We start from the raw sequence: 17,071 nt of genomic DNA, 5'->3' as shown, positions 1-17,071 counted from the left end.
CCTCAAACTGGTATAAGAAAATAGACAGGTCGATGTTTTAGGTATAATATCTGATTTAAATTGTGTTGTGACATGACTGGAAAAAATACTAATAAAAAAAAAAGTCAACACTATTTACATTTAAAAAAAAAACCCAAACAACAACTACCAAGATAACTTTTTTAAGTATATTTAGGAACAGGATGAAGCTTGTAGGAACTCTACATCGTTGGGGACGGTTAATCAAAATAAACCAGTTGGTAACTCACTCCTGTCTTCCAAAAGTTTACGCAGCAGCCTAAGGTACCAAAACGTATAACTGACACGTCGGCGTTTAAACAGACATTATTAACATTTTAAATACATATTATCCCAGCTTACTCGATTCGATTAAGGTCCCTGGAATGTACTTGACACGTATTTTGCTCACTACCGACTTCTTGGCTTTAAATATATTATTTCATGCGCAGGAGGTTTTATGCTTGTGTGCTGTCATCTGTGCTGTGTGGTTTACATTCTTCTTACAGTTACAGTTACAGTTACATTTCCTGTCTTTCATATATATATATTTTAATTGATTGTTACCAAACCATTGCCCTCAGGATTAATAAGTATTCAGATTCTGATTCAGAGTTTGATTTTAATTTAGCTGACTGACCTAATGTGAGGAAACATCTGACTAATTTGAGAGGATGTCTTATTGGGGTAACAGCTGCAGTAAGTCATAAAGCTAAAATCATAGTTGTTTGTGCACAGCTACACACGCAGACCGCAGAGAAAACCGGAAGTACAGGTTTTGTATTTTCATAATAAAACAAGTGTTAATGGTGCAACCATCTCAAATAACCAGGTTCTCTTAATTAATTATGAGTAAACTAAAAACTAAAAGTAGACGTTCAAGTTTATAAGACAAACTACTGGCATTTACTTCAGCTTGAAAACAATTTGGCATTTGAGTAAGTATTGAGTATTTTGGTATTCAAGTAAGTTAAGTTGTTTTACTCTGAAATGTTAACCGGAAATCAGTAGCCTTGATAGCTAAGAGGCGCAGTTGAGTTTGAAAACGGTTAAGCCAGCATTAGCTCAGTGTGGTTTTGTTAGGAACAAAATCGATAAAAAGTCGCCGAACTCCTGGTGAACATTTAAGTAACTGTGACATTTATGGTTTAAAACGGCTAACAGCGTTTGTTCCTGGAACAAAGACATCCGGGACATGAGACTGCTTTAAGACGGACAGTAACTTCGGTGAGTTAATTGTCTAAGGAGTTGATTCTTTTCGTCATTGTTAGCGCCACTAACGCCGCCTTAGTCCTCTGTAGTTAGTGGTAACCTTATGCTAAATAAGTACCTAATGAACTAACACATTCTCTGCTTTTTTCTCAAGTTTTACGATCGAAAAATGCTAACTAGCTACGAGTTACCGTAATGACGTTATATAGGGCAACAACAGTATACCAATCTCTTAAACAATTCAAGATTTAGGTTGAAAGTGCCTTAGATTTAGGTTGATAAGCGTCCTTTTTTTTTTTCACTGACAAAAGCCCAAACACAAGTTGTTGTTTTTTTGGGGAATTGTGTGAGTTTTGGAAAACGTAAATCAAATTTTATCGACGCTTTTATGGTCGTATATGGTATTAAATTTCGTAATAAATTACGGTGACACGTCCTTTTCGTAGTAACTTGTAAAGTGTCCTGTGTGTATGTGTGTCATAAACGGCTCTGAAGTGTCTGCTGACTCCACTAACATAGCTTCTTTTCTGTAATAGTGTGTCTATTGTTTTGTCCACAATAGAGTGGCCACAAATAGAACTCCAGATATTTAATCAAAATGTACACACAGCATTGCTATATTCTGCAGCTCATTGAATTCAGGATTTGAAGTTATTATTCATATTAGGTAAAACATATAGTGTGTGTATATTTAGTGTCTTAAACAGGGCTCTGTCCGTGGTGGTACTCCGTCCTGTCCTGTAGCCCAGCTGGCCTTCTTTGTCCTGGCCACACAGACTCATTAGCATTCACCATCCTACCAGAGCATCCATCTGTCTCCACAGACGATGCTTTTGTTCCCCATTTTAATGTTAAAACTTTGCCCTTTTTGTCCAACTGTCCCCTCATATTAAAAGCCTACAGATGTGTCAGCCCATCTCCAAAGACGAATGTTGATCTAAAGCCTGGAAAGTTTTAGGAGTTCTAGGTGAGAGTTGCACCAGAGGATAAACAGAAGTGATGCTTACAGTTTACGTAAATTGAGATATTTCATTGTCAGAATATCACAATTTATAGCTGATTTACATACTTTAACGTTTCTGTGGCTGTTGTTCAAACTGGTATTCACAAACAAAAGGGCAGAAAAATTATGATATTAATCCTGAGGGCGAATCTGCGGGAGAACTCTGAAATGCTAAAGATGGTAGTTGTCCCAACTTTGTCACCAGAGAGCCAATTAACACCCAGATAATGAAACAGAAAGTCTTTGACTTTTTACCACTGGAGTGAGGAGATCTCTGAAAATGTTGACTTTTTTTGGCCGGTCCCCACTTTTTCACACCCCTCTTAGGTATCTGCAGAACATGCCTGCTCGTGTTCTGCAGGCTCATCTGCGGTATGTGTGTGGAGTGGGAGGTATTTCTTCTTCAGAGGTTATGTGGAATCATCACAGAATGGTATAGGTCTTGTACCTTGTAGCTGGTCTGGTTTGGTAAACATCCAACACCTCCGCCCCCACCCCCCTGTTATTTCTTTAATATTACTGTACATGAGAGTTTATCCTGTTGTGTCATTCTTTTGCTAACTAACTTGTATAGTACCCACAACTCTTGGCTGACATTTCCTTTGAGCTTTAGATTAGAATAACTTAATCTTTTATTTCAACTCAATAATAGTTACAGATCACAGCGTTTTAGAAATACTGGTTGGATGTTCCAAGTAAACTCATAATTTTCTAGCATAGTTCATAAATTTAAAATAGATTTCTTTTAAGAGTTTCATCATGTACATGTAAGCCATAGAAGGGCTCCAACTCTCATAGCCATGATAGTTCTTTGCACTTTAGGATTGTCTTAATCCTAATAATGGTTTTATCCCATGCTGGCGTTCTGGCTTGGCTAAATAAGTGTGAGCCATCCCGATTGGTATTCCAGTGAATATTCTGCAGTTTTGTGTACTGTAAACACCTTACTTTCACAGTAATGAAACAATATAGTGGTCAGATAGAGGTACCCGTTTGTGTCAGGTGTTATTCTGCTGTCTTTATAGTCTGTTTTTTTTTTTTTTTCATAGTGGATAAAGAAAAAAAGTGACTAACAGCTCAATGTACAGTGCTGTGGAAAAGTATTTTCCCTGTTTCTGATGTCTTTCTTTTTTATTTTTGGAACATCATTTATTATATGATGTAAAGTAATATTAAACATAGATGGCATGAGAATTACAAATTGCAATTTTTAAATCATGATTTTATTTATTAATGGGGAAAAAGGCTATTTAGACATACCTGGCCCGATCTGAAAGTGAATTTCTCCTGAACCTGCTGGTGTGGCACTTTTGACACCAAGAACTGCAAATGTTTGCAAGGGTGTTTCACATCACTGTAGAGGAAGTGTTGTTAGTTCATACCCAGATGAAATGGAATGTTAACTTTCCAAAAAGTTCACCTTTTGCCTCCTCAGTCTACGGGCTATTTTCTGAAAAGCTTTGGTTATCATTAAGATGTTTTTTTTGCAAATGTGACATTACCCTTTTGTACTTGTACTCTCCTATGGATTTTATTTTTTTGTGGCCAGCAGTTCTTTAGATGATGTTTCTTCTTTGACCCCCTGGGATGAGTTGTCAATGAATTTTTTTAGTGTTTTTGGTAGGCCTGGTACTCCTGGGAAGGTTCCCCACTGTTGGAAGTTTTTGTTTGTTTGTGGGAAATGGCTTACAGCATGGATCAATGGAGTCTCAAAGCCTTAGAAATGGTTGGTAAACCTTTTCTGGCTGGTGGATGTCAGTGACTGTGTTTGTTTCTTTAGACTGTGAGATGTGTTGCGTTTTGAAGTCTTTTCAGTCTACTCCACTTTGTAGGACAGATTCTATTTAAGTGATATCTTGATTTAACAGATCTGGCAGTAATCTGGCCCACGTGTGGCTAGTGAAATTGAGCTTGACTTTCCCAAAAAAGTGTGTTTAAAAATTAAGAAGGCAGCAGACAATGTAGTTTGCAGTCAGGTATTCAGCTGATACCCATCCGCTTAAGTTAATTAATTATGGTACACTAAAAATTTGTACTCTTTTATAAGAGGCTGATGTTGATAACCTAAAGTAACAGCGCTTCCATCAAATGACATCAAGGCTGAATCGTCACCATGCCAGTGGTGAGAAACGGCAGCCCAAACTAGGTCGCGTGAGGAGCCGTGACTCCATTTGAGCTTTGCGTTGTTGAGGCTGATTACAAATTGAGAGATGGGTCACAAAGGCGGGATACAGTGAGTTGCAGTATGAACATAGCATCTATGTCAGAATCTACATTGCTTTCACAAGAGGGAAAAGACGCACGAGAGACGCACACGAGAAAGAGGAGTGAAGTCACTTTAGAACTCAACCTTGTTATCTGGTGTCAATTTACAGATAGTGACTGTGTCTCTTCAACCCTGCATTTCACTGAAATAAACTTTGGACATTTTTGAGGACATTGGATAGTCATGGGGACATCGCTTTGTTGTAAATGCACTGAAATCACATTACCTCTCAAGCTTTCCAGTCAGCTGCAAGGAGATCCTACAAGGTTTATCTTTAATTTTAGCCATAGGATGTTTTTCAAATGAAGTCAGAAATTGAAAGCTGTGTGTCTATATAATTCTTATAGCAATGAACTTGGAAACAGTGTGTAATGTAAAATAATTATTACAATGTTACAGATTTGTTCAGAATAATTTTTATGTTGATACTTTTTCTGCTTCACAACATAATTCCTTTTGCAAGTGCGGCATTTTGAAGAAGTGACATATTTTGATGTACTTATTAGTAGGAAGCAACAGATTAATTCAGTTCATTTAATGCATTTTCCTTTTAATGTAACCCTGAGATGGATCCATACAGTAGGACATTTGGTGATAGTATGCAGAAGATCAGTTATTCTAAGTGATTAACCTTATGTGTCCAGACAGGAATGGCCTGTGATGAAGATGATGTGAATCACACGCTATGAACTAGGGCTGCTCGATTATGGCAAAAATGATAATCGCGATTATTTTCACTGAAATTGAGATCTCGATTATTTGACGATATTTATTTAACAATAACAATGTATTGAATAATGACTTTAAAAATTGTCAAAAAATAATATAAAATAGTGTGCAAATACTGATAACAGTGCAAATGTTTGCAATATAAAAAATAAATGAAAAATGTAAACATCTATGTTTAGTGAACTTTGCAGTGTTGCTCTGTGGTGCAGCTACGCCACTGTAGCAAAGTTTACACACTATGTCTACTTGATCCACGTCTGACTCCGCGAACCCATAATGTTTCCACACCACTGAAGTTTTCTTTACCTCTCTTTTCAACCAACGGCAGTCACTCTCCTCTCCAAATAACTTCTGCTTAGCTTTCCGAGCTTCCCTCGGGTCCTCTTAATTGTTGTGACGCGTGTTTGAAATGCAGAGAGGTGCGTTTGATTTGCCACACGGAGCAGCGCGAGAGTAAAGCACGAGGGAGGGGCTAATAATCGGCTCAGTCATTTTTAATGATCGTTGAAAGCCCAGATCGTAATCGTGATTAAAATTCGATTAATTGAGCAGCCCTACTATGAACTGAGGCTACGTCCACACATACACGGGTATTTTTGAAAACTGAGATTTTCCGTTTTCGTTTTAAAAAATAATCCCGTCCACACGTAAACGCAGAAATGAAGGAAAACGCTGCTATGAACATGCCAAAGCAACAGGTGGCGATATATTCCTAACCGTGTAGAAATGTTGGCCAATCATAAGTCTAGAAGCCTCGTGGGAAATAGTAAACAAAGCTGGGGCATAGAAGCAGAACTGAGTCGTATGTGTGGAGGGACAGTAACTGTGTGTATATGTAAGCATTTAAACACTGCAGAGAGTAGAATTAACAGTATTGTAGAAATTCATTTAACCGAAACAATAACGTGGCGCACAGTGTGACGTCAAAAAATGCGCACACCTTTGACACTGCGCGTTCTCAGTTTTTCTCGTCCACACATAAATGCAAAAACTGAGTTTTCGAAAATATCCACCCTGGCAGGCGTTTTTAGAAATCTCCGTTTTCAGTGACTGAAAACGCCGTTTATGTGTGGACGAAAGGTGCAAACGCATAGAAAAATCTGCGTTTTCAAAATACCCGGGTACGTGTGGACGTAGCCTGAGTCAGCAGATGCAGCAGGTGTTACAGATCTAAAGTTTAAGGGTCAGAATTTTTTATTCAATATAAAACACAAGTTATGGCTGCATCATTAAATATACTGGTCTGTGGTATCTTCAGTTGACCCTGTCCTTGTCCACAACTGAGATTCAGCCATAGCTAGTGTCAGCCTTCAGCGGTGTATTTAAAGATAGGCAGGTGGTGTACTACACATTCATCATTATCACTATCATTAAAGCTCTAGTTGATAATTAATTGTAGATGTAGAAACGTACAGGTGCATGTGTTTATCCTGGATTAGCAGGTCCTGGCCCTGTTGAATGATATTTGCAACTAAGAATCAGTAAATAACACCATTTCCGGATGTATATATTTTTAAACATTTTTGTTTAATTATTATTATTAATAATAATAATACTTTTTATTTATGCAAAATTGTTTTAGATTATCTTATCTAACAGTATTTAAAGTAGGTTGATTATTAAAAATTGCTTTAGTGAAAATACACAAGGTAACTGTTTTGTTTTAAAGTTCATGCATTCTTAAATTGTAAAGTTGAAGAGCATGACTCATGCTCTTCAACTAGTTGTTTCCCCCACTCAGGTGTCCTCATGCTGCATGAGGACACCTGAGTGGGGGAAACAACTCAAAAAGCTCTGATACTGCAGAAAACACATGAAAGGCTTCTGGGTGTGAAGTATGTGCTAAAATGAACGGCTGACGGGAAGCAAGAAATGGCACAGCTTTTCAGTGCACGCTAACACAGAATAGCGCTTATCACCATCAGCATATCTTCATCTAGAAGCGAAATGCCACATCCTAACAGCTTTTAATACATTTTCTGCTAAGTTGCTGATACCAGCTTATCTTGATAGTGTCTTGATATTCTCCTTGTTTCCCGTCACTTAGCTGTATCATGCGTTTATCTGTGGTATTAAGAGGAAACATGCTGTAAAGGCTTCAGTTTGTCCTGCCTGGAATAACGATTATGTTGGATGATGTTTGCCAAACTTAACTGTTACTCCTTCTACCTTCTTTCTTCTTGTGCTCTGAGGCCTGATCTGAACTTATTGGCTGTAGACAATTCTGCTTTGTAATGCACTTCTAAATATAAATATTGGTGAATGTTACAGAAATTTTAGTGTTTTGTTCATAAGCTTAAAAGGTCAAGAACAGTCTTCTCCACTAAACATTTAGTTAATCATTTTAGTCTATACCACAAATATGTAACCAGTTTCCCCCACAACCAAAAGATCAGGGTTTAACAGCCATTTGTATGCTTTACTGGGTGCAGAGAGAACAATCATGGAAGAGGAGCAGCTTCAGCTTCACTATAAGCTATGGCGTCACCTACACTACTACTGTATTGTGGGAAAAATGGAAGCTGAATCTTCTAAAACCTTTAATCTGCACACTCAGGTGTATTTTTTACATTCTCCACTCATTCAATATTTGTATTGTTACTTTTATGGAGAAAACTGTTCAATGCAGTGAGACAGATGTCAGTTCTGGATGGGGTGTAACAAAGATGCATCATAAATTAATGTCTTAATAACTGAGCTGGTCAGGTAAAATGTTAAAGATGAGTTTAATGTAGCAGGATTGTACTTATTTTCTCAACACGGAGTTGTTTTTTCCCTGTTCTGAAAAATGTGATTATAGGAAAACACTGTCATGGCCAGTCGGCTTGCATAGCACAACGTTTACTGGTCCATCAGCTGTGCTGAACGTGTCCTTCTTAGCCTGTTACTATAGCCAATACTCATTGATAGTTTTTCTTCTTACAATCCTTAAAAGTTGAGTGAAGAAATTTTTTTTTTTTTTTAAAAAACAGCCCTTTAAAAAAAAAAAAAGCTTTTTTTTTTAAGCGTTGCTTAAAATCAAATCAAATCACTTTTATTGTCACATCACATGTGCAGGTACACTGGTACAGCACATGTGAGTGAAATTCTTGTGTGCGAGCTTCACAAGCAACAGAGTTGTGCAAAATACAAGAATGGCTACATCTGAAACTAATAAATATATGTACAATATATAATAGTATATGCATTTCTGGATGTGTATACTAAATATTTTTCTACGTGTGTGGGTGTGTGTGTGTGTGTGTGTGGGTGTGTGTGTGTGTACACATATTTTACAAATTAAATAGAGTAAACAATAAATAAAATATATAAAATAAAATATACAGAGTTGAATATGTGCAAAACAGTGGCGTTACTGTACAGTATGGAGTGCATAGTGTTGAAGTTCCAGTAGTGAAGCTGAGGTGTCTATGACGTGTTCAGCGGTCTGATGGCCTGGTTGAAGAAGCTGTCTCTCAGTCTGCTGGTTCGGGACCGGATGCTGCAGAACCTCCTTCCTGATGGAAGCAGTCTGAACAGTTTATGGCTGGGGTGACTGGAGTCCTTGATGATCCTCCCCGCTTTCCTCAGGCAGCGCTTCCTGTAGATGTCTTGGAGGGAGGGAAGCTCACCTCCAATTATGCGTTCAGAGCACCGCACTACTCGCTGGAGAGCTTTGCAGTTGTAGGCGGTGCTGTTGCCATACCAGGTGGTGATGCATCCAGTGAGGATGCTCTCAATGGCACAGTGATAGAAGGTCCTGAGGATGCGGGGGCTCATGCCGAATCTTTTCAGTCTCCTGAGAAAGAAGAGGCGCTGCTGCGCCTTCTTCACTGTTTTGTTTGTGTGTACTGACCACGTAAAATGGTATTTTCAGAATATTAGCAATGCTGAACAAAGAGCGGAATAATACCTGAATCTGTGACGGTGATCTGCCACACTTTTTCCATAAGCTGGAATATTAACTCTAGGGATTGCACTCAAAGAAAAAAATTGGGGGTCCTTCAACATACCCACATGTGTGTGACAACCAGTCGAGATCAGTGCAGTATTTGTCATAATTGTGTAACACGCAGATTTAGATGATCATGATGTGTCCTCTTTGGCCTTTTGACATCAGAGCTGGCATTCTGAATACAGGCTCAGCTTGTTAAGTGTTTTCTGTTCTTCTGTTTTTTGTTTATTTCATAGTACAAAAGAACATAACATCAGTCCTGGCGTGTTTCTAAGTGAGTCAGCCTTCACAGATAAAATGGACCCTGCATTACCCCAACAACACTCAGTAGATTTGAATGGATACATTGTGCACCACTGTTGCTCCCAGTACAAAGACACTGGGTGTATTGTAGCAATGAATAGGATTGTGTTGAAGCCTTTGTGTGTTTATATGAATGCCTAAATGTTTTTAAAGTGAATATTCAGTGATGTATGTTTTTCATTATTTTTCTTTAAAACCGAATCATGAAAACTTTTGATGATTTTATATCCAAGAATATAAACCTTGGTCTGATTGTGTCTGCAGGTGGCGGGCTGTGTGCCTCTTTCAGTAGAGAATCTCTGATGGTACTCAGCCTGCCTTTTTCAGAAACCTGCACAGATGTTTTCGCTGGGTCAGGAAAACATCTCCACCCACCTTATGTCTACCAAAGGACCTGTCAAATATGGGGAGCTCATCGTTCTGGGGTAAGCGGTTAATTGCTGAGTTCACATACATTCATAAGTCATCAAAGCAGAACTTCTTCAGACCATTTTTTTTCTTTAAAATCCTTTTTAAAACTGTTGAATGTGTAGGAAATAAGCAGCTTTTAATCAATGTTGTACCTTCCAGGAAGGAGGGAACAAAATCCTATTATTTTACCCACAGGCACACATGCAGGCAAGAAATCAACGATGGTGAAAACACAGTGTTTGGCTTAACAAGAGGAAACCCTTTCTTACATTTTTTTTAACAGGGGGATTTAGCTGTAAGGAGGGATTAAATTTGAGTTCTGTTGTCTCAATATCAAACTTAAAAGGCATACAGTAACCAAACATGCATAATAAATATGAATTTCTTCCGCCAGTGGAGATGGTTAATACAGCAGTCCCAGTCATGGTAAGATGAAGAACAACTGACATGGCAGGAATCAACATCTGCGTATTTGCTTTTTGTCAAAGGGAAAAGTAGTTAATGCAGACACTGTGTACGCACACTCATTCTAAACCCACAGACCACAGAGGCAAACTCGCTCTAAACCCACAGAGTAAAAGCCCTTCAGGTGGAAAGATGGGGTACTGTCATCACCCTGCCAGGCGGGTGGTGTGAGCACCTAAGTTTGTGAATGCGATAACTCGAGTTCAAAGCAGCATAGGAGCTTCAAATTGATACCAGAGGCACATCTACAAAAAATCTGGGACAAGTTTGAATCTCAGTGACCTCAATCTCAAGGTCAGAGTAAGCTTTCTGAAAATGTTGTGAATATGATAACTTGAGAACAAGGCGACGTAGGTTTTTGAAATTGATACTAGAAAGTTGTTCTGTACAGTGGATGTAGAAAAAGGAGTTAAATTCATAACTGATAGGGGACTTTAATATGGTCTAAAACTAAATGTTTTAATAAATGTCACAACCACTCATTTACATGTAAAGGACTCTGGCCTCCTCCCGCAAGCCAAAGACGTCTAATGTTAGCTTACTGTTTTATTTTTAATTGGGTTTAGGCATGAATGTGATTGTCATTAATGACAGTAAAATCCTGGAAAAGGAAGACGGGATACATCCTTAGTTTTGTTTGCACTTATAAAAAAAGTTTAGTGCCTGCAAGCTGCAATCACTTATACAACTTTCTTCAATATTTTATCTATATTTTTTAAAATATCATAATCACAAACTTCCATGATATATCATGATAAACCTTTGAGGCCATCTGAACCATTTCTAGACCGTATCTTATAGATATGTTCCTGGAAACTTGTGTGCTCGGGGTGGCTAGTGTTTGGTAAAAGTCTCTTTAAAATCCCTTTTAATTTCTAAAATGTACGTAGTAATTCTAAACCAAACGATAAAACAGCTGGATATTGCAGACATATTTTTGATGTCATCAAAACCATTTTTGGAGTTTGATAACCGATCCTTAAACCTGGTTGTAACACTCAACTTCTTTAGCTGTCGTATAAAGGACAGATTGTGCTGTTGTTGATCTAAAAGTGCCTGGCAGTCTTTGTTTGTGTGCCTTGAAGTTTATAAGCGTCACTGTTTTAGGTAAGAAATTGACTAAACTTGGGTAGGTTTAAGCAAGTCTCTTTATTTTAATGTGCCTTGTAGTGTGAGAAATTCAGTTGGGTGCTGTATAACTAAAGTGTGTTGGGAAACTCAACCGCAGCCATTAAATGCTGCCGACTTCCTGACTAAAGGCCAGTCACTGTGCACACAAGAGTGAGCCTGCGGTTCAGGGAGGTCGGGTCAGGAACGTGGTGGCTGCTGTGGTTTTAGCCCTTTTGTTTGCTTTTGTATTATTGTGACCACACGTGGAATTAAACAGTCTGGATTGCCCTGAGGCTGGCAATTACACTAGTCATAAGATTTAATTAGAAAGATCCACATAGTTTGTGAAAACATACCTTGTAGCGTGGTTCATCGAGTGGAGCCACAGCGGAACTGGGGTGGCTAGTGTTTGTCTAAGAAAAAGGTGGCTGGTACTTCATCTCAAACGCAGGAAGTTTGCATTAAGCAGTGAAAGAATGGCTTGTCTCAACTGTTTACTTGACCTGCAGCTAACAGCAGCCTGACTCTGAAGATAACTTCAGTTAAACTGACTCTTATTGGAGCCCCCATAACATTCAGGATTGTGTTTTCAAATGTTAAACACATCAGGACGACAGCGGTGCTGTCATTGTTTTGTGTTTTTTGTTAATTTTCAAAACATGATAGTTTGCTTTTAAAAAACAGACACATTTAATGGTATCCTAATGGCTCAGTTGGATAACCTATAAATCTCTCAACCGCAGCATCCTGCTTTTAATTCTGGACTGAAACCGTAGTTACTTTTTGCTCCCTCCCTCAAAGCTTCCTGTCTGCAGTGAAAGCTGTGGAAGGAATGTTTGGGCAATATCTCGGTTTGTCTTTTTACCTACACTACAGAGAAACGGCCTCGGTGTGTTTAGCCAACACAAACTAGCAGAGAAAACTGAAAGTGAAGCTGCTAGGGTTGTCAGGCATAAATTTCTCTTAAGTGGTTTGTTGTTGTTGGTGAGGCTGCAACAGTTTCTCTGGGAAATTCAGAGAAGTTTCGTTTTATTTGTTTTTCTATTGGATGCAGACCTGGGACCTGCAGGTTTAGCTAACAGCTCTGAGTTTGTTAACCATGAGTTGAGGGACGCTTTGGGTCTTCTTTTCCAAAAAGTGAGTTAACTTCAACTCCAACTCACTTTACTGAGCACTTTCACACTCATAAATAAGGTTGAAACAGCAGTTGCGTTACAGATGTATATCAGCTCAGAATAAAAACTATAGTCTTCATCTTTCTAACTCTGTGACTCTGGCTGACCGTCTAAGAGGAGCATTTTTGTCCACAGTTTCCTTGTACTGCAAACCTAACTGTGTGTCACTTTATCAAACGCTGTTTAAATAAAGCTTTAGCCGTAGAACACACCAATCACTGAATCAATTGTCATGTTGCAATCGGTCACACGGAAAGATAGCTGTCATCTTGGAGATGATGTGAAGAGTCTGAAGACTTAAACTGTATAAAATGTATTTCAAAGAGAGCTTTAATTGCAGCTGCAGAGTCCGTCTTCTGAATATGTCATGTTAAAATTCGTTCATAGATTAAGATTTAGTCAAATTATGTCAAACAATATTTTGTGCGGTACAGTGTCTGAAATTCAGATGCTGAATCTCACATTTTTTCACTTAAAAGTGGGACATGGTGGGCCAATTCAGATCCACCCGAGGGTATCATAATGAAGAGTTCACTTGCAAGGCAGGATGGATCCAAAACTGATCACTGATTTAGACCACGTCAGCCCCAGTTCCAGGCAGGCTAAGATTGGATCAGATTAGACATGGTTACGTTGGCGAACATTAAAGCAGAGATTTTAAGAAATTGGAGTAAATTTTTTTTTGGATTACATTTTTACTGAATACGTCTGTGTAGGTCTTCAATCATCCTGGTCAAGATGGGGGTTGAGGCGCCTGACAAGGGATTTTTAAAAAGCGCGTTATAGGTGGCAGACAGTTGGTGTTGTAAGCCACCTGGTCTGTTCATCGGTCTTCTCAGTCTAAAATGCGAACATCGGTGTCCTCGAAGGAGTGACCTTTTATCTAATAGATGCGAATGTACAGCTGAGTCTCGTCCTGTCGAGGTGGCGCTTCCATGTTGTGCTGTGCGTTTATGGAGGAGCTGTTTGGTTTCTCCAGTGTAGAGGTCTGAGCACTCCTCACTGCACTACACAGCACACATTACATTGTTTAGTTTGTGTGTGGGAGTCTCATCCTTGGGATGAACCAGTTTTTGTCTGAGGGTGTGGTGGCGTTTGAAGCCATGCTTGGAGAAAATTCTCTGATAAACCTGCTACATAAGGGACGGCAATGTTGTTCTGTTTGTCATTCGGTTTCTCCCTAGTTGGTGTCTGACCTTCTTTCCTGTGTATCTTTGACTGATTTAATGAAGGCTCAGTTGGGATAACCATGTTTAAATCTTTAAAGCGTTTTTTAAATCTGTGTTTTCCTATAAATAAATAAATAATAAAAAATTATATGGAACTTTTATTGAGACAGTGGCCTAAGTTAATTACAACTGCTCGTTTCTTCCTTCCTATGATTAGCACTGACACGTTACTGAAGCTCAGCAGGTCGAGCAGGTCCTCTAATAGTCTGAAGGTGTGTGGTTTGATCCCTGGTTGCGCCAGTCTGCATACCAGATATCCTTACTGACCCCAAGCTGCTCTTTGATACATCCATCAGAGTGTAAATGTTAGAAAGCACTGAAGCATACAAAAAAGTGCTTGTGCAAATGAGTGAACAAGGCATGTTGAATAAAGCACTTCGAGTGCTCAGGTAGACTTGAAATATCCTCAGTATAGTGGATTAAAATGGAGGCACTGCTCTCTCCATTCCCAGGTTGATTCCTAATATTTGGAGCACCACTGACCCTTTGTTTCCTTACTCACTGCTTAACTCTAGATGAACATACTCTAAGTTGATTTAAATGCTGAGCTGCCAGGAGATGAGTTTCTGATTTGCCATTGTCTTTGGTTCATTCATTCATAATAATGTATTATTAAAATTAAAATGCCTTTTGAAATGAACATAAAGCAGTTTTGCTCATCGTTATCCTCTGTGTTCAGGTGTAATGGGTCTCTACCCTGTGGAGACAAGGGGAGGCGGAAAAGCCGCTTCGCTTTGTGTCGCAGAAATAAGGCCAACGGTGTGAAACCGAGCACTGTCCACATGTCATGCACACCTCAAGCTGCCAAGGTGAGAGTTCAACACAAATGAAAGTGGCACATTTCTGGTGCCACTGTAGTGAGGAAACTACAATGAATGTGGGACGCATATTTAACTCTTTTAATCAGTTCTATCTTAAAGGTCTGCAGGTAAATATGATGCTCTAAATGGAACATGCCCTTAATAGGATTTAACTAAAACATCTTGAATTTGTTACCAGTTTCAAAATACTCTTCCTGACATGCTTCCATCAGTATTAACATCCCCGCGATTGCTGTAGAAGAAATTCTTTCATGTCTTAAACACACTAACAGAGCTTCTTCTTTCATGTTTGTTTTGTTAAGGCCGTCAGCAACAAGGAGCAGCACAGTATTTCATACACGCTGTCTCGCGCACAGACAGTGGTGGTGGAGTACACTCATGACAGCAACACAGACATGTTCCAGGTGTGTAGTTTGAAAAGCACACACCCTACATGGATATTCAACCTTGTGATTTTCAGTATTATCCTTTTTAGGTCAAAGTGAACACTGGATGAATGACATTGTTACATGTCAGTTTTCTTTATTAAAGTGGTGTCTACCACAAAATATGTTCTGTAGGTAGCATAATGAACACCACTGAAAACAAGCAAGACATCAGCACTTGTCTCTGTGTAATTACAGATTGGCCGTTCTACAGAGAGTCCCATTGACTTTGTGGTTACGGATACTGTGCCTGGAGGTCAGAACCAAGCTGACAGTCAGACACTTCAGAGCACCATCTCCCGCTTTGCCTGCCGCATCATCTGCCAAAGAAACCCACCTTACTCTGCACGAATTTACGCCGCAGGCTTTGACACGTCTAAAAACATCTTCCTTGGGGTAGAATGCACAAACTGCTCATTTCCTCTGATAACATTTCTTCAGTTTGAATGTGCTAAACATACATTTGACCTCTTCATAGGAGAAGGCAGCTAAGTGGAGAATGCAGGATGGGCAGATGGATGCACTGACGACAAATGGAGTTCTCGTGATGCATCCTCGCCACGGCTTCTGCCAGGACTCCAAACCTGGTCAATGGAGGGAAATCTCAGTTTGTGGGAATGTTTTTACACTGCGGGAGACCAGATCAGCTCAGCAGAGGGGGAATATGGTGAGCGACTCCTGTTTTCTCTCACACACCACACAAACACACACAGTTGTTTTCATATTCTCGTGGGGACATCTAATTGATATGCTTTCCCTAGCTGCTTACTTTAATCCTAACCTAATTGTAACCCTGACACTAAAACCACATTTTGAGACTCAAAAATGTCTTCAAACACGTGGGGGAGGGGAATTTGTCCCCATAAGGGCTGTTGGTCCCCACAAGCATAGTAAACTTACAATCTTTGGTCCCCACAAAGACATGCAAACCTGTTACACACAGACATGCGCAAGGCCCAGGTCATTAATCCCAGGTCATTAATCCCCCCTCCAAGGTGGAATCTGAGTCCAACGAGCTGGTGGATGGGTCTCTTATCGACCTGTGTGGTGCCACCCTGCTGTGGCGCACGGCCGAAGGACTGTCCCTCACTCCCACTGTCAAACACCTGGAGGCCCTGCGGCAGGAGCTGAATGCCGGGCGGCCACAGTGTCCCGTGGGCTTCAACACACTGGCCTTCCCCAGCCTGCGTCGCAAGGACGTCCTGGATGAGAAGCAACCATGGGCATACCTGCGCTGTGGCCATGTGCATGGCTACCATGGCTGGGGAGGGCGCTGTGATCCTGAGGTCGAAGCAGAGTGTCAGGAGCGGGAGTGCCCCATGTGCCGTGCGAGGGGCCCTTATGTGCCACTGTGGCTTGGCTGCGAGCCGGGGTTCTACGTCGATGCGGAGTCCCCTACCCACGCCTTTGTCCCCTGTGGCCACGTTTGTTCAGAAAAAACAACTGTGTACTGGAGCCAGATCCCGCTGCCACATGGCACACATGCCTTCCATGCCGCCTGCCCATTCTGCATCCAGCCGCTGAGCAGGGAGACCGGCTGTGTCAAACTGATCTTCCAAAGCCCGCTGGATTAGGAACGACTCTTGACTCTTTATCTGAAGCCTTAATCAACAAAAGAGGGATGCAACTATTTACAGTTTGGGAATTTTCATAACTTAATTTAACTTAATTTAGTGTTTTTTTTTAAAGTGCATTTATTGGGTTGATTCTTACCTTTTATACGGTTATATGGCTCAGGCACCAAAAAGGTGAAGGTTCTTCCCCAGATACAGCTGTCTGGAAAAGCTGTGATGATCTTTAACTTACTTACACTTAATTTATTCTTTTACCTTTTTAATGTAATTTTGTCTATGAGTCAGTGCAACATTTCCCTGCATCTCTCTGTAGCTGATTACCGTCTCATACTGCATTAATGAGCTGATAACAAGATCGAGTTAAGAGTTGTGTGCAGATTTTGGTCTGGAAGCTTATTCAGGGGAAACACTGGATTT

General features: G+C 39.9%; 1 protein-coding gene across 1 annotated transcript; it reads left to right on the top strand.

Moving 5' to 3' along the window:
- Window positions 1-1,014: 1,014 nt before the first annotated feature.
- Window positions 1,015-17,071, top strand: LOC102294912 (E3 ubiquitin-protein ligase pellino homolog 1; the record flags this gene model as incomplete). Its single annotated transcript, XM_005941230.3, is given in 7 exon segments — window positions 1,015-1,224; window positions 9,709-9,869; window positions 14,514-14,643; window positions 14,958-15,059; window positions 15,279-15,476; window positions 15,559-15,747; window positions 16,076-17,071. Coding segments are annotated over 6 exon segments (1,284 nt in total). The 5' UTR covers window positions 1,015-1,224; window positions 9,709-9,783.

Source organism: Haplochromis burtoni, unplaced genomic scaffold, assembly GCF_018398535.1.
Source record: "Haplochromis burtoni strain Fernald_Lab_line unplaced genomic scaffold, NCSU_Asbu1 Contig_303, whole genome shotgun sequence".
NCBI lineage: Eukaryota > Metazoa > Chordata > Actinopteri > Cichliformes > Cichlidae > Haplochromis > Haplochromis burtoni.
This window is presented reverse-complemented; position numbering and strand designations above follow the sequence as displayed.